Raw genomic sequence first — 18,390 nt, 5'->3', positions numbered from 1 at the left:
TTAGAAAAAGAATGAGTAAGTGAATGAATGAATGAATGACTTGAAGGACATCTGAACATCTAGGACCTAAGAATTTTGATGAATAAGACTCATGACAATCAAAGGAAAAGGAAGGAGATGAAAGGATGAATAAGATTTCATAAGGTGTTAAAACATATACTATATGTATTTGTTACTTAAGGGTCCCAAATGGCTATAAATAATAAATACAGACAATATTTATTGGTACAATGGTAAGTGCATTATTTACCCAACAGGTTGGAACTACTCTTTCTAAGCCACTACTATCTTGATAGATCAATATGTTTTTTGGCACACACAATATGGTAGAATATGTGAACTATGTATCTGTCAAACAGTAACAAAGCACACTTTAACCTAGTAAGTGGTGTCAACTCCTTCTGTGCCTTATAATCCATTTATCTAAATCCTACTTAGTTGGAGGATTATAGTTCTCATATATCTAGATATGAGTTCTTCCCATTAGGTAAATGGTTCACACATACAGTAAACAAGGCTATAAAAAATTGTATCTAATTTCACAAAAGAAAAAAATTATTTGACATATTTTCCTGGTAAGAAAAAGATATAAAGGAAGGAAATCAGGATCATGACAAACAAGTAATTAAAAACTGCTTAAAGATAGATCTTTTTTTGGAGTCCCTTAAAAGAGAGGAACTGGCTAAGAATTTCAAAGGAAACCGCCAGTAGAAAAAAGAACCACTAGAAACAAATCTAAAATTTCACTGGAAACAGGAGGCTGCAAAGTAAAAGGGAAAAATTTAAGGAAATACAGGCCACATCTTCAAACATCAACATGAAAAAAGAATGCTAAAATGGTAATTTTTTTAAAGTGGAAGTGTCAGAGGCATTTAAACCAGTGCAACTCCATCTTGAATAGGGGCTGAGTAAAATAAGGCTTTGGCCTATGGGGGCTGCATTCCCAGGAGGTTAGGCATTCTTAGTCACAGGATGAGATAGGAGGTTGGCACAAGGTACAGATCACAAAGACCTTGCTGATAAAAGGATGCAGGAAAGTAACTGGCTAAAACCCACCAAAATCAAGATGGTGATGAAAATGACCTTTGGTTTTCCTCACTGCTCATTATATGCTAATTATAATGCATTAGCATGCTAAAGGACACTCCCACCAGTGCCATGATAGTTTACAAATGCCATAGCAACATCAGGAAGTTGCCCTATATGGTTTAAAAAGGGGAGAAACCCTCAGTTCTGAGAACTGCCAACCTCTTTTCAGGAAAACTCGTGAATAATCCACTGCCTGTTTAGCATATAATCAAGAAGTAACAATAAGTGTAAGCAGCTGAGCAGCCTATGCTCTGCTTTGCCTATGGAGTAGTGATTCTTTTGTTTCTTTACTTTCTTAATAAACTTGCTTTCACTTCCCTCTATGGATTGGCCTCAAATTCTTTCTTGCATGAGATCCAAGAACCCTCTCCTGGGGTCTGGATCAACACCCCTTTCCAGTAACAGAAATGACAGAAAGGGCTAAATGGATCACAAAGTAGTTAAAATGCAAATTACAAACAATGTTACTACCATTAGGTCTCATCAAATAAGAATAAAAATGAACTCAGGAATTCAAGATTGCAGTAAGCTATGATGGCACCACTGCACTCCAGCTTGGGTGACAGAGTGAGGCCCCCGCATCTCTAAAAAGAAAAAAAAAAAGGAATGTAACTAATATCTAAATAACTCGAACTAAAATGTTTTCATTGAATATGTTAGTGTTTGAAGTAAATATTAACACATTTTGGGTTTTGAGGAAACTCTTGCTAATCTTTGACTTAACCATTGTTATACGCCAGTCAGGACTAGAAATGGAGGAAACACTGACATTAGTATTCATTGATTCTTAAAGAAATTAGAAATGAGAAGCCTAATTGAATCAAAGTCACAAGGATCTGAAATCTCCCTCCCCTGGTCTGGTGAAAAAGAGGATATTTTGTGGAAGGTAGTATCTTGATCTAAATTCACAATATCATACAAAACTATATTTCTGTGATCTATGATAATCATAACTGAACTTGGACTCTAAATTTTCTGACCTGCTTCACTACTGACCCTTAGCAGAAGAAAGAAAGATGCTTGTTTATAGCTGTTTACAGTTTACACTTCACTGATGCCATTACTACATTTGAACATACTGTAAATCAGTGATGGAATGCAAACTAGCTACTAAATTAATAAATTTATTAATCTCATTAGCCAAAAGGTAAGAACAACTTCCAGCATTATGTAAGTATTTCAGACTTATCTGAAATACGACAATCTCACCTGCATGTTTTTAGAACGGGGGAAAAAACTCTAAAAACTATAAATAACGTCAAATAAAACATAAATTTCCAAACAACATTGATAACAATTCCACAGGAAAGCTTACATTCAGTGATACTTTTGCCTTTTTCTTCTTAAAGTGTCCTGTCTGGAAATGAACATTATCTATTTTGATACAACCTTTACTTCATAATATTCAACTCCTAGCCTGTTTTCCCTAGAATAAAACAAAACTCAGAAAGCTTACAATGTTTAAATTTCATTATTTGGTGGCTTTATTTGTTCAAATAACAAACTTAAAATTATGTGAACTACAACTGAGAGATTTATTAATTAACGATGAAGTTGTAAAATGTATCCTATTATTTCTAAATTAATGTAGTGACAATAGTGGTTAAGAACATGGACTCTAACCATATTCTCTAGGTTAAAATCCCAAATTTGAGCTGGGTGCAGTGGTGTGCACCTGTAATCCCAGCTACCTGGGAGACTGAGACAGGAAGATCACTTGAGCCCAGGAGTTTGAGGCTGTAGGGTGTGATGACTGCACCTGTGAACAGCCACGGCTCTCTAGCCTAGGCACCAAGACAAGACCCTGTTTCTAAAAACAAAGGAAAAACAAATTCCTGGATCTGCCATTTTCCAACTCTGTGACCTTGAACAAGTCACTTAACCTCTCTGTTCTCAGTTTTCCTAAAAGTCAAATTAATGGTGCTAATAATAGTACTTACAGAGTTATTGTGAGCTAAACAAGTTAACATAGCTAACGTACTTAGACAAAGTGCTTAGAACAGTGCCCAGTATATAGTAAATTCTATGTACGTGTTTGCTGTTATTCCTTAAATCTATAAAGGGAGCTCAGAAAGGTGCTGTTCATATTTAATTTTATCTAATTTTATTTTAAAATATTTAAGAAAAATAATCTATTTTCTGCCATTGAAACTCTCACAACCCTATGTTCTTAACTTTTCCAGAAATTCTACAACAGTAGGCGGGATAATAAATATTCCCTAAGGTGAAAGGCCACACAGATTAAAGTTATTTTACTCTCTTTTCTAATTCAATACAACACAATTGTTTTAGCTCTGAGGGCATTCTGGTATTTGGAGCATTTGTCAAGTAATGAAATGAATCATAAATTAGATTATAATTGTTATAATTCTCAGTTATTATTTGTCTTCAGTTTATTCTGTAACCAAAAGAGGGGGAAGGGATGGCCAAAAAATTCTTATGCAATAGTAGTTGATATAATTGAACACCAACATTACCTTTATCACTTCCATAATAATAGAATACTGTTTTACTGAGAGCACACCACCGTTTCTGCCATTCAAATCCCAGAAAGCTGTGATCTACAATAAAGAAGGGAAAATGTAAGGCCATTTCCTTACTGTAAAAGAAAAAGTTAATTAATATGATTTCTAAGATTCCTCTGAGCTCTAACATTGTGTGACTAATTTGTATCTTCTTTTCCAAGAGACAAAAAAGCCAAACAACAACAAACCAACAAAGCTAAAGGGAATAAAGTAAAGTAGCTATGGGGCTGCTATACTTACGGGATCAACAGCATGGCTAACAAAGTTTTTTGACAGGGACAGTCAAAAAGGCATCTGACTATACAATCTTGAGATAATTGATTCATCTGGGTCTCATTTTCTCATCTGTTATAAATATAAAAAGAGGGGAGGAGCTAACCTAGATTATTTGTTATCTTTCAGTTTTAAAATTCAGCTAAGAAAGCTAAGAAAAGCAAAATGAAATATAAATAGAAAGGCCCAAAGGGACTACAAGAGAGGTAAGCAGAATGGTAATGAAAAGACTGTCTGCTTTTCATTTCTCATATTGTAAAACCACCTCCATATTTCATTTCCATTAAATATTGGTGTTGAAAGAGTGAGACCATGTGGTCAACTCCCAATTATCATAGCCAATGGAGAGGAACACTGAAATGAATAACAGACAATGGCAGACAAAACGCCAGGCTTGATCTGAACCATGGTGCATGCCAGTTTGGGCACAGGAGAACCTGCTGCTCAGCGCAGTGAGATACTGGTGAGAAATCCCACCTTTGAGAATACAGTCATGGCCTGCAGCTTTCCTTTGAGAGGCAGGAAACAGCTCCTGAATCATTTACAAATAACCGAGATTGACAACTAAAAACCTAACCTAATGTTTTCTTATTAAAAATTATTTAAAGCTAAGAGCTATATTGTGTGGTTTGGATAATGTCATCCAGATTTTCCTACAATCTTTAAACTCTTTAATCACCTAAAACGAATACTGCCTCCACATGTATACTACAAACATGTTCTATCTAAGGATGAAACTATTTTTACATTTTTCATTAGAACCTTAAGTTTACCTTTTCTGCGTTTTTCAAGGTAGCCAGCCTTTAGAACAAAAGAAAGGTCTTGTGCTGCAATTGGAGGAAACTGGGCTCCTATAAGAAGTTGGGGAGAGAAAAAAAAAAAAAGCAGTGGGTAATCCATTTCAGAAAAAACAAGTGCCAGATCTCATTAGATTCAGTGTGCTTTTAATTACTGAAATTGTTTAAATCTATTAGCCTTGTTTCAGATCCATTCCCTAGATTAATCCCCTCTATTCCTCCTAAAAGTCTCAAAAGTAAAAAAAAAAAAAAGTTCTGTACTCCTATATGTTAATATAGCCTCCCAAAATACAGGACTGAGAAACTATTATAAATAAATGCAATAAATCCCTGAAAGAGAGGTTAAGAATTTCAAATAAATCATAGCTTCTTTATATTTATATTGAATTAATTCTTTAAAAATTTCAATACATATTGACTCTTACCTGCATAATCCCTATTCCTACAAAGTAAAACATAAAATGCTTTTCCCCTAGAATCAAATGCTGAAACTTGTTTCTCTGAGCCCACAGCAAATATTCTCTGTGTTTGTATTCAGAGAAATCTTATAGACATTCCACTGAGTGAGTATGCTTTAGGTTTTTATAGGGCATTTAAGAGTCTAAAACTAGATAGATCTGATAAAACTATTATAAACAAATGCTGGATCCCTAAAAAAAGTTTTTAAATCAAGCGAAAGTTAAGTTGATTAGAAATTGTATATTCACAGTCATGGATTGTAGGTTACTCAATTTTACAAGTGTTCAATATTTTTATAAACGTCATTAGAAATATAATAGTTATCTGCCGGGCGCAGTGGCTCACGCTTGTAATCCCAGCACTTTTGGAGGCCGAGGCGGGCGCATCACTTGAGGACAGGAGTTCGAGACCAGCCTGGCCAACATAGTGATACCTGGTCTCTACTAAAACTACAAAAGAAATTAGCCGGGCATTGTGGCGGGTGCCTGCAACCCCAGCTACTTGGGAGCTGACACAGGAGAATCGCTCGAACCCAGGAGGTAGAGGTTGCAGTAAGCCAAGATCACGCCATTGCAATCCAGCCTGGGAAAAAAAAAAGAAAAAAAAGAAAACAGAAAACAAAAGAAATACAATAGTTATCCTCAGCATTTTACTAGAACTCTAGCAAGTGAAAACAACCAATCAAAAGAAAGTTTGTATGGAATACATCCAGTGGAAATAGTTTCAGTACAACTTAGGATAGAAAATGTGTTTGAGTACAAACATGTAATTAGAATGAATAAGATCTAGTATTTGATAGCACAACAGAATGACTATAGTCAACAATAATTTATTATACATTTTAAAATAACTAAGTGTCCGGGTGCAATGCCTCATGCCTACAATCCCAGCACTTTGGGAGGCTAAGGAAGGAGGGTTGCTTGAGCCCAGGAGTTTGACACCAGCTTGGGTAACACAGTGAGACCCCCATCTCTACGGAAAATTTAAATATAACTGGGTGTAGTGGTATACGTGCCTGCAGTCCCAGCCAGTGGAGGAGGAGGGTAGAGGTGGGGGGAAGGGGGTCTGAGGTGGGAGGATCCCCCAAGAGGTCAAGGCTGCAGTGAGCCATGATCATACCACTGCGCTCCAGCCTGGGTAATAGAGTGAGACCCCGTCTCTAAATAAATAAATAAATAAAATGAAATAACTAAGCAAATATAATTGGATTCTTTGTAACACAAAGAAAGAATAAATGGTTGAGGTGATGGATACCTCATTTATCCTGATGTGATTATCATGCATCGTATGCCTGTATCAAAACATATAATATGCCCCATAAATTTGCCTATTATGTACCCACAAAAATTAAAAATTAAAAAAAAGAATGGGTTTGATAGGAAGTTTATTATATACAAACTCATCACCTAATTTTACCAGTTTTTTTTTTTTTTTAATACCATGGGGATCACAGTAGTGACAAAGTCATGGATATTTTTTCTTAAGAAATAAAGCTTAAAATTAGAGCACTAGTTTCAGCTCCTTGGTGGATCAATTTCACCCAGTAAACACAACACAGTATCATTAAAACATACTTAAAATAGAGCCCTGATTTTGAAATGTATATGAAATTTTAGGGAAAGTCAGTGTACATATCTTAATAGCTGTTCAATAAGTATATCCAGTTTATTTTTTTCAAAATAAACTTGGTACATATAAAGGTATAAATTATTTATTATAGTATTTTGTACATAAAACAAAAATTACAAACAGAAATCTTATCTATGTAAACAAGTCCTGGTCAACCACTAAACTAAAGTGGATAATTGTGGTATGATTTCGTCTCATTAAGGGGTAGTCCCACAACCCTCTCACTTCCATTGGGCATAATAAATACTCTTTACATAAGGAATGGATGTTCACAAAATCTTAAGAAGAAAAGTTAAATTATTCCGAAAAGAAATGGGTACCTTTAGCATAGGTTTCAACTCTAAAATGTTACTGGTCAAAAAGGAGACAGAGAGAGATGGGAAGAAGGGAGAGGGGAGAGGAAGTGGGAGAAAAGGAGAAGGGAAATTAGAATGTACTAGCGTTCAATATACACATAGCCTGAGTCTTTTGCTTTAAGAAAAATGTTGACTAAATTTCCACCTGATACATCACAATAAAATTTGATGTCATAAGCAATACTTGTTCTGAATTCTAAATTCATGTTTCTAATATAAAATCTTAGATTTTTTCCCTGGGGAGTGGGGGAGTATTTTTTTTTTTAACTGAAATTTCATTTTTCTTAACCTTTATTGCTGTTTGTCCAATATCCAGGATTTGCTTAATAGACATGTGAATTCTTTAAAACACAAAAGTACACTAATAGCAATCCCTGTAAATACTTTAGATTTTTAAATTTTCAGAAGAACCATTTGGTTTATATATCACCATGAGCATATGGACAATACTTTCTGATGGCAGGGATGGAAAATCTGTTATAATATATAAAAAAGTAGTAATTTCCTTTTAAAAAATATGAATTCGCACCGGGCGCGGTGGCTCACGCTTGTAATCCTAGCACTTTGGGAGGCCGAGGCGGGTGGATCAGAAGATCAGGAGATCGAGACCATGGTGAAACCCTGTCTCTACTAAAAATACAAAAAATTAGCCGGGCGTGGTGGCGGGCGCCTGTAGTCCCAGCTACTCGGAGAGGCTGAGGCAGGAGAATGGCATGAACCTGGGAGGCGGAGCTTGCAGTGAGCCGAGATTGTGCCACTGCACTCCAGCCTGGGTGACAGAGCGAGACTCCGTCTCCAAAAAAAAAAAAAAAAAAAAAAAAACATATGAATTCTCATATCATTTAGACCTCATATCACTATGCCTACAATGATTAACACTATTGACATTTAGGAAGATTCAGATTGGTACAAAGAAACAAGACTACAAAAATACAGGCATAATGATACATGAAGAAAAGGAAATTAAGGCTAATGTAAGCCTATCTGCCAGGCAACAACAAACAGCTGCCACATGTTTGCCATATACCACAATTACGTTATCTCACTATGCAACACAGCCAATTATACAACATTCCGGTGAATTCACAATCATACTCTCAGCTTCACGATTAAAATTCAAACCTTGTCCTAAAAAAAAAGTTTTGCACTGGGTCTTAGTCCTTTGCACATAGCAGGCATTCAGTAAATGTTAGCTTTCATTACCTACTACAGTTAAATATTGTTATATGTTACTATAACTGTAACTACTAGTTCAAGTGAATGGATGCTAATGTAAATATGAGACTATGTTGCTCAGAGAAAGTTAATCAGAAATGAAAGACAGGAAAAAGCATGATTCAGCAACTATACAAGTTAAGCATTGTAGCTACTTCTAAAGCAGTTAAAAGATTTCCCTTTACTTAAGTAAAAGTGGTTAATAAAAAAAGTATATCCTAAGGGGAGAACAAAAATTAACCCATATGTTAGGAACTAGACTATGCTACAGGAATTTATTACATGGGCTTGCTTAAGTGGCCACAAACTTTCAGTGCCCCAAAAAGTAAGGTATACATTGAGAAAGACTAGTTTTCTTTTTATAAAATGAGTACGTATTTCTTATATGATAATCCTACTTTTCTAAAGCAGCTCAAAATATTAGACATTAAAATCGACACCCTACAAGGACAACTAAGCAAGGAATGGGTCTTCTTCCAACGTGCAATTTGAGAATCTGAAGCATTCAAAATGGTAACAAGGTCACAATGAATTCAAATAAACAAGTATCAAGTGCCTATATTCCCCGAAATTCAGGGAAAAAGGCAATAGTGAAATCCAAATTTCCCTATAGTTAGGTTGATATTTTATTCATAAGGTAACTGATTCTAAAAGATAACTCAGTAATTCTACAATGTGCCTTAAAGCTTTTGCCTTAAAAACAAATGGTGTATATTGTAGACATAGTACTGCAAGCTTCAAGTATAGATACTACAATTTCAAAAGCAGAGAAGAGATACAAAGTATAAAAATTGATAACAAACTACCTTAAAACTAAGGTATTACCCACTCTTGGTGATTTTATTAAACTATTACTTTATCTTTTTTTTCTTGAATCTAGGATGAAAAACACTGGAATGTTTAAATGCCTGTAATATACTTAAGAAATAAGTTTTATCTTTTAAAAAGTGTTAACAATTAAAAATAATTATTTCAAAATGAAAAATAGTAGTTACTTCAATTTCAGAGAAAAATATGAAGTCTGTGGTAGGAAGTATCATTTAGTGACATTTCAGGTGTTAGGTTGGTCAGGTCTAAACCAAGTCTTGGCATTAACAGGGTAGACAATTGCATTACTGTATTTAGGACAAAGAAAAGTAGAAAAACGTGTCTAGATCACAGAAGCTCCTAGAACAGCATGCAAGTCCCTCGAGTAGGCAAGGGAATGGGGGTGAGAGAGAGTTAGAGTTGGGGGAGAGAGAGAAAGAGCTAGAGTTGAGGAGAATGGGACGTCTAATGGTCCTTTCTTTTTTATTTAGATTTCTCAAATCTAAATGAACAAATGTTGATTCACAATTTTGTCCAGTACTGGGTGCCTCAATACACTATATTCCAGGGTCTTTCCTAACATTGATGTGTCTCCTAATAGACTCCTCCCTGATACATGTTACACATACACACACACGCATACACACACACACAAACACACACACACACACACTATATCCCAGTCTGATACCTCTATAAATGCATTAATTTTTCTAAGACAGTATGAGACATCATTACCAAAGTGCAATGATTCAGACACATTTTCAAAATAGACATGTTTTTATTATCATTTTTATTTTTTGATATGCAACTTTGGTGATCAATTTAAATGCTAGACTTCTAAGGAATCCAAAGCCTTATTTTTACGATTTTATCATCAATAAATCATCATATCATTGGCTTCATTACACTAATATAATATGTTCACACTTTTTTGGTTGTTTAATCTAGACTTCATGCAAAACTACAACTAGGTTTCTGAGCTTCACCTTTTGCTCCCTTCAATTTTCCCTTTTCTAGTTGGCATTTATATAGTTTTCAACATGAACACCAAGCTTTCACATAGGGTAATTTTTCCTACCACCTATACCCGACTGAAGTTTCCTTTTCCCTTATATTGGAAAAGAAAGGAAAGATACTTTTAAAAAGATTGTTTTTATTCGTAAGAATTTTCACTCTGAGTCAAGATGTTGGTCCATTTAGTCAAATATTCTGTGTCACCACATGATGTGACTGTTTTCCCTGAACTCCAAAAAGTAAAGAATAAACTTCTCAACCATACAACCATATCTTTTTTCCTGACAATTCATATAAATAAAGCATCTACAAGTTTTCAAATTATTCATTTTCACCTAATAGTTGGGATACTGAGTTCCATAAATTGGCCACCTCCTGGGGGAGATAGTGCTTCGTTTGATCTCTTCTAAACTCATGTAGTAAACTACCAAAAATGCAGCCCAGGCTGGAGTGCAGTGGCATGATTTTGTTACTGCAGCCTCTGCCTTCTGGGCTCAAGCGATCCTCCCACCTCAGCCTCCTGAGTAGCTGGGATTATAGGCGCACAACACCATGCCTGGCTAATTTTTGTATGTTTTGTAGAGACAAGGTTTCACCATGTTGCCCAGGCTGATCTCAAATTACTGGGATCAAGTGATCTGCCTGCCTTGGCCTCCCAAAGTGCTGGTATTATAGGCATGAGCCACCATGCCTGGACAATAGACCCATTTTTTTAAAAAAGTATTTACCCACTTAATGATTGCTTTATATTTGAAACATATATTAGGCTTTGATTCTCCAAAAATATTATCTCATTTCATGAAGGTGATATTCTCACCTATCCACTAGTGGTTATTTTATTATCTAGATTAGCTTCTCCAGTTCTAGTTCATTTTTCTTAAGAAGTGGTCAACTGAATGAACTTACATTTTCAGGTGCCAGTATGTCACAATACCAATATAATCCCAATGCATTGTAATTTTGTATAAAGGTGGAGAAATGCTTTCTGTTTTGCTTCCACTATCCTTCCAGTTGATGTCCACTATATTAGTGACATTTTTGGTTGAAGGGTACATTTAGTACTTAGCTTTAGGAAATAGTCCATAAAAAAGCCTCAGTACCCAGAGCTATGACTGGCTCAGAACTCATCATTCCACAAGTGCAGTTTAACTACACTTTATAATTGCACACATAAACTTAGAAGTGATTTTCCCTGTTTCTAGAAATTATGTAATAGATACAAAGATGCAGGGATGCAGACACTTTGTTTCTTATTCTAACAGGTTTTAAGTATAAAAATTCACTAGCATATCTGCAAAGTAAACAAAGAACCAAAACAAAATAAGACTATGCACCAACAAAGGAGAGAAACCTACACTTAACTTGGATATAAATATTAAATAAAATGTTTTAGTGGTGTGGCACATATCCAGAAGCTTAGCTTTACATTGATACTGACTTCAAAATCCATGGCACAGGTTAAAGAAGTCTGTAATGTGATCTCAGTTCTATACATTTTTTTTGTTGTTGTTACCTTAAACATGTCACTGAGCCTCTCTGGACTCAATTTCTTCTTTTAAAACCTGAAAAAAAATGGGTTCAATTATCTCCAAAGCCCTCCCAATTCCAGGACTCCATGAAATATATCTACACTAATATTTTTCTTGTACTTTCAGTAGCAAATGGCCAAGGTCCAAGATTAAAGTTTCAATTATATCAAATGTGGAAACTGCTCACAACATATTTTTTGTAGAACAACCATTAACTTCTTTTACATCTAGCATAGAACTATTTTATGTCATTTAAAAGGTTTAATATTCAGCTAGAATCTTGGCCTGGAATATGTGTGAGAGAAATAAATACATAAATATTTTTCATATTTGAATAAATTCTCCCCTCCATGTGGGAAATTCGGAATTTCAAATCTGTTTATCAGTATTTTTAGTAGCAAAAGGAAAATATTATATATTCAACAGGTATCTCAAACAATAATCACTGCCATAACTCTAAAAGAGGACTAATTGTGTTACCTTAGCATAGTCTTTTCAAAAAGCTTGTTTTCTCATTGTAGCACTATTATTTTCTTCAGAAGAGATTCACCAATGAATATACTAGTACTGGCGATCTCAAGCCTATCATGATATTTCTTTTAAGAAAAACAAAAACAAAAAAGGTCAACTTTCAATTAGTAGAACCATAGAATTCTCAGGAGGGTTATGTCTTGGGGAAAAGGCTTTAAAAACTGATATAGCAGCCTATGTGACTATACTGGGGTAAAAGCAGAGGTTACAACTCAAGGGTTTAACATCTGCTAATCTCCTCCCTCCTCTGTAAAGTGGCCATTTTGAAGGCTACCAAGCAAAAATGGAATAACCATGAGGATAATTCAAATTTGCCTTTATTAACTCTAAAGCAGTTAGACTGGAAATTTTCACTATGCCTTCAATAGGTCTATTTGGAACCAAAGAAGACAATAACTATTAATATCATAGCTACATGCATGTAAGATATGCTCATGAATATAATCCAACAGATTAAGCGTTTGTTCAGAGTCCAATCAAAAGCTTCCATTTTACATCTCTTCCTTCCTCCTCTCCTCTCCTCCTCCTCCCTTCTCTTCTTCTCTCCTTCCTTTTCCTCCTCTTCCTTCCCCTCCGCTCCTCTTTCCCCTCCCTCTCCTCTCTTTTCCTCTCCTTTCCCTTTTTTTCTTCCTTCCTTTCTTTCTTGCTGCTACTAATTTTCATAGAAATCTACCAAACTATGAAAAATTCTAATGGCAAGATTCCAGAATAATGAATTCTGAAATCAACTGTATTCATCAACATCCATTAAAATAATGCTCAAAAAGTCACAGATGAATAGTATATGTGAATTATATGATAGAGTCCAATTGTCCTTCACCATTCATTTAAAACTGCTTCTTTTACTTTAACATACATTTAAGTATATGACCAGAAACTGAACTATCTTATTACATATCTGAAGATTGCTTCTTTAGATAAATCTTTATATAGAACTGTTGTCCCTTTCTCATAAAAGTAGATGTGAAAAAAAAATCTCTTTAAGATTTCTGATTTGTTGGTCTAATGATAAACCACTAGTTATCACATTATTAAAATATATTAAACTTGTTCCTTATAGAATTTTAAAATACGATTTTTATCTAAAAATTCTAGAGTTATTAATTTGTGGAAAACCTTATAAGAATCTCTCAATTATTTCCAGGGAAGATAGCATATCAATATACTGAATCAATCATTTAAAAGTAAGGTTTTACTTTAGAGACAAGACTACTAGTTTATATATTTATAATATAGGGCACCCTCTGTGGTTTTCTATTTTAGTAAAGGGATTTTTAGATTCCACATAAAAAATTTAAATCAAATTTTGCCTTCCACATAAAGTAACTCCTCAGCAACTCTTTATCTGCCTGTATCTTAGTCATCTGCTCTGTAGCAAGTAAAACATTAAATTCTGAAAAATAATAGCCTTTTTAAAAAGTCTATAACACATACTTTGAGAAAATGAGATGCAAGTTTAAAATGGAATACATTTCTCCTTAAGTTAAAAGTATAATTCTAAATATATCAAAATGTTCAGACTCTAAATATTATAAAATTAAATATATACAATTATGAACTGGGTTTTAATTTAATGCATCTCTTTCCACAACAAAAGTGCCCCCAAACTGATACTGCATTTTAGAATCATGTTCAAAACCCTGGATTTACATTCAGATTGCAGGATAGCTACCAGCTCTGTGACTTAGCAAGTCACTTGATTTCATTAAACTTTAGTTTTCAAATCTTTCAATGTAGATAATAGGAGGGCATACTATGGAGAGTTATGGTGGGGATGTAGTAGGATAGCACTTAAGATAACTCTTTAAGAAATGTTGTCTCTTATTACTACTAGTATTTTTAAAACGCAACTTAAATTTGCCACAAGTCCACTGTTCCATACACACACAAAAAAAGGAGGCTGAAAATATAAACCACTAGAATAAAAACATGAATGTTAAACACCTTTTAACCGTACGACTTTATTTCTGGTTATAGATATTTGGCCAAAAACAAATCTGATGCATAAACATATATTTGACAAGATTATACATAATAAAGATTAGCATAAATGAAAAGGAACATTCTTAACTCATATATTAAACAATATTTTACTAGTCTATATTATGTGCCAGGCTCTTTTCTAAATATTACCCAAAATAGAAAACTAGGAAACATAAACTCAACTTCACTGAAAATTTGTTGAAGGCATCTTAAAAGTCAAACAATTATGTATAAAATTTAAAAAATAACAATAATAGGTCCTCGGCTGGGGGCAGTGATTCACACTTGTAATTCTAGCACTTTGGGAGGCTGAGGCAGAAGGATCACTTGAGGCCAGGTGTTCCAGGCAGCCTAGGTAACACAGCAACACCTCATCTCTATAAAAAATGTATTAATTACTCAGGCATGGTAACTCACACCTGTAGTCCTAGCTACTCAGAAGGCAGGAGGATAGTTTGAGTCCAGGAGTTCAAGGCTGCATATGATAGTGCCACTGCACTCCAGCCTGGGTGACAGAGTGAGACCCTGTCTCAAATAATAACAACAACAACAACAACAACAATAATAATAATAATAATAATAGGTCCTACTTCTTTCTTCCTTACCTATGTCATCTCTATATCAAACACAACTGTTTCTATTATCTCCACACTATAAGCTTAAATATTATTTTTTTAAAGCACTATCAGTGGCATGATTACAAATATCAGCACTGCAACAGTTAACATTTATTGAGCCTTTACCATGAGTTAGGTAAACATGATGACACCAGTCATCATCTCATTTCATCATCATATAACCCTATATACCAATATTACCAATCAGAAATCAAGATCACACACAATCAGTGGAGCAAGGACCTTAAGTCTACTTGCCCAAAAGCCCATTTTCTGAAATGCTATGTTCCACTGCTGATGGAATAAATGAATGCCATCTATAGAAACTGTGTCAGACAACATCATTGAATTACTTTTCTATGGCATTAAAGCAATCACCATTATTTAAGATTAGTTCCCTAAGTGTAACATGATATATTTTAATATACCATATATACCATATATACCTAATATACCTAATAGGTATACCTAATATACTATACTTTTTTTTTTTTTTGAGATGGAGTCTTGCTCTTTCACCCAGGATGGAGTGCAGTGGCATGATCTTGGGTCGCTGCAACCTCCAACCACCAGGTTCAACGATTTCCCTGCCTCAGCCTCCTAAGTAGCTGGGATTACAGGCACGTGCTACCACATCCGACTAATTTTTGTATTTGTAGTACAGATGGGGTTTCACCATGTTGGCCAGGCTGGTCTCGAACTCCTGATCTCAGCTGATCCACCCACCTTGGCCTCCCAAAGTGCTAGGATTATAGGTGTGAGCCACTGCACACGGCCAATATACCATACATTTAAAATGTGGGGTGTTGTTTCATCTGTAAGATTTTGGGTCAATTTTGCTTCTTAAGAATGTATTTGAAATACTTCCATTTTGGTTTAAAAACACGTATACACAAACATGGAACAAATTAGTAATGGGAAAAATGATGTTTATGGAAGGAAAAGGAGGTTCCTTTTGTATGCAGATTCCTCTAGCAAACTGCATAGAAATAAGAAATGAATATAGTTTAGACTGAATTCTTTAGCTTCTTTCCACTCAACTATGCTTTATTTTTACATAGGCCATAGGACAATTCTTTCATTGATTTACTTACTTTTGCAACAGCTTTATGTTGTGTATTTTGAGGTATAAATTTTTAAAATTATTTTCAGATTATAAGTAACATTTTTATAATTTGTGATATTCTTTAAACTCATTTTTATTAATTTATTTTTCCTATTCTGTATACAAAAAGTTTAGTCATTAATAACATAAGATTATATCTTAAGTATCTGAAATAGGAATATGCAGAGTTATAATGTCTTCTACATTGTATAGTATAATAAAACACGTTTTTGTTTTTGTCTTAAGAAAAATAACAGGTACATAAACAATTGTCATTCTATTCTCATCTCCCAAAACAACCTTATTATTGAGGGGTGGTTAATATGAATAAATAAATAAGAAAAATAAGTGACAAATGTGTAGTTTGAAAACTATCAAACATGAAATTATTTTATGACTAACTTATTAATAGAGGTAAATTGCTGAATTAAGGCTCCCACTCTATTTCACAGTCCTACTCTGATTATTTGATTACTAAATTGAGCTTGATTACTAAAGCAAATACATTCCCAAACATTCTTAATGCTTTAGTCTTCATAAGTAAACAGTATACCTGTTTCTATTTAAGAAGGAAACTAATTTTTTATTTAAATCAAGAAGTCTTGGCATTTTCCCTCTTCTGTCATTCAAAGTACGTACTCTGGTTTAAAGTATTATAAGCATCTTCCTAAAAACACATGTGTATGCAATCTTTCTCCCCTCTCTCTTACAGACACACACACAATTTGTTTTCCTTCCACCTAAAACAAGAGGTTTTTCCATAACTCTTTTTTCAATATAGATATGAAATTCATACATTCTTATCTATTATTATTGTTAATTTAGTAATATACTGCCTCCTTCTCCCCCAAAAAGCATTTCACAGGCATTTGTACAGATACATTTGGTGAGGCAAATTAAAAGCAAACAGGAGCTATCAGTGTGTATACACACAGGGTGGGAGGGAGGGGGAGGATGGAAGATGGAGAATAAATGAAGGGTAAGGAAGGGGAGGAGGCAGAGTGACAAAGCAAATACCTGTATAGAAAAATGTTAATGTTAGGGGAATTGGGGTGAAAGGTATATGGGAACTCTTTGTGTTATTCTCGCAACTTTTCTGTGTCACTCTTCCAATATTTTTTAAAATTAAGGCAAAGTTAGAAGTCAAGGTGGAATAGAAAACAATTTGGAACTACAAAGTCATTTACACTTGTGAGGAGTGGGCCAAAAATTCACTTATAAGCTTTATAACAACCAACATGAAGCAAGAAATACAATAAATTATATGAGCCATTGCCCATAAGATAAATACACATCATTGTTCAGGGAAGAAAACACAACTATTTCTGGCTCCTGGTACCAAAATTAGAAAGAAATTTCTCCCATGGTTCTCAATGTCCTCAATAACATTTTTACAGTATATAAAATAAAAGTTTCATAGGGCTGTTTTGTATAACATCATTCATATTGAGCCAAAAGCTTAATGCCAAAGTGAAATTCAGTAAAAGCAATTCTACAGAGTACAAAATGAGGAGGCCCAAGTATACAGCTAACTCCCCAAAGCTTTGTTAAACTCAAGGATAAGATCATAGAATATCTATAGGAACAGACACCCTGCACAATTTTCAGACAATCATTCCAAAATCCTGCCTTGATCAGACTTCTGGTAAATATTAAATCTCAAGAAAAAGCTCCATTCTCTTCAAGAAGGTAACACAACTCTTTTTATGTTGCTGCTTAAGTCAAGAGCCACATCTTTTAACAAGCAGCCAGGCTGGGGGTAAAATTAATACACTTATTTATCAATTTACAAAGTGTAATGACTTTGCAGGGACATAAACCTGGATGAAGATCATCTTAACACAAAAACAAATCAGCAACTGGCCTATAAAGTTCTAACTCAGTGCCAGGACAATTCTAGCCTGTAAAATTTTAAGCATATACCTACTTTGTATCCACAAAATGTCCACAGAACAACATGTTACTGAGAATGATACAATGCCTCAGTCTACTCTTCAGTATGAACTGGTAATCATATGTACACCTGGGTAACTGAAAGGATTATAAAGCATTGTTATCCATATAACTGAGTAAATTACTAGAGAATTCATGCTACAATTTCAATATCAGAACAGTTAATGTGTAGCAGTTTTTCTTCTTACTATGGAAATAAAAGCATACCACATGCTTAATCCTTTTTCTGATCCTTAGTTTCAAAGGGGAATAACTGTAAACAGCCATTTGTGAGACTGGCCAGGGAGACAGACATAGACATTCATGTGGTATTTACAATATCAGGCTAAAATAGTATGTCACAAGAGTGTCTTTTTCACTGGAATTTGAGCAAGGGGATCATAAGGCAGTGTTCTGAAACTTGAGTGTGCATGGAAATCACCAAGGGTACTTCTTTCAAATGTAGAAGTATAATTTTAAACAAAATCATCTATATGGCTCAGAATGGTATATTTAAAAACCTTGT

General features: G+C 34.5%; 1 protein-coding gene across 5 annotated transcripts in view; it reads right to left on the bottom strand.

The window, feature by feature from the left end:
- SKAP2 (src kinase associated phosphoprotein 2) overlaps positions 1 to 18,390 on the bottom strand; it is a 217,801-nt gene that overhangs the window by 82,759 nt on the left and 116,652 nt on the right. For 4 of the 5 annotated variants that reach the window (XM_055293597.2, XM_063608988.1, XM_063608989.1 and 1 more), the window contains exons 5-6: positions 4,661 to 4,738; positions 3,567 to 3,650 (exon numbers count right to left, since the gene is read on the bottom strand). In XM_055293597.2, the coding sequence (XP_055149572.1) occupies positions 3,567 to 3,650; positions 4,661 to 4,738 (162 nt within the window). Of the gene's footprint in view, positions 1 to 3,566; positions 3,651 to 4,660; positions 4,739 to 7,092; positions 7,112 to 18,390 lie in introns of those variants that run through there. The other variant, XM_063608991.1, reaches the window with a different exon arrangement.

Source organism: Symphalangus syndactylus, chromosome 9, assembly GCF_028878055.3.
Source record: "Symphalangus syndactylus isolate Jambi chromosome 9, NHGRI_mSymSyn1-v2.1_pri, whole genome shotgun sequence".
NCBI lineage: Eukaryota > Metazoa > Chordata > Mammalia > Primates > Hylobatidae > Symphalangus > Symphalangus syndactylus.
This window is presented reverse-complemented; position numbering and strand designations above follow the sequence as displayed.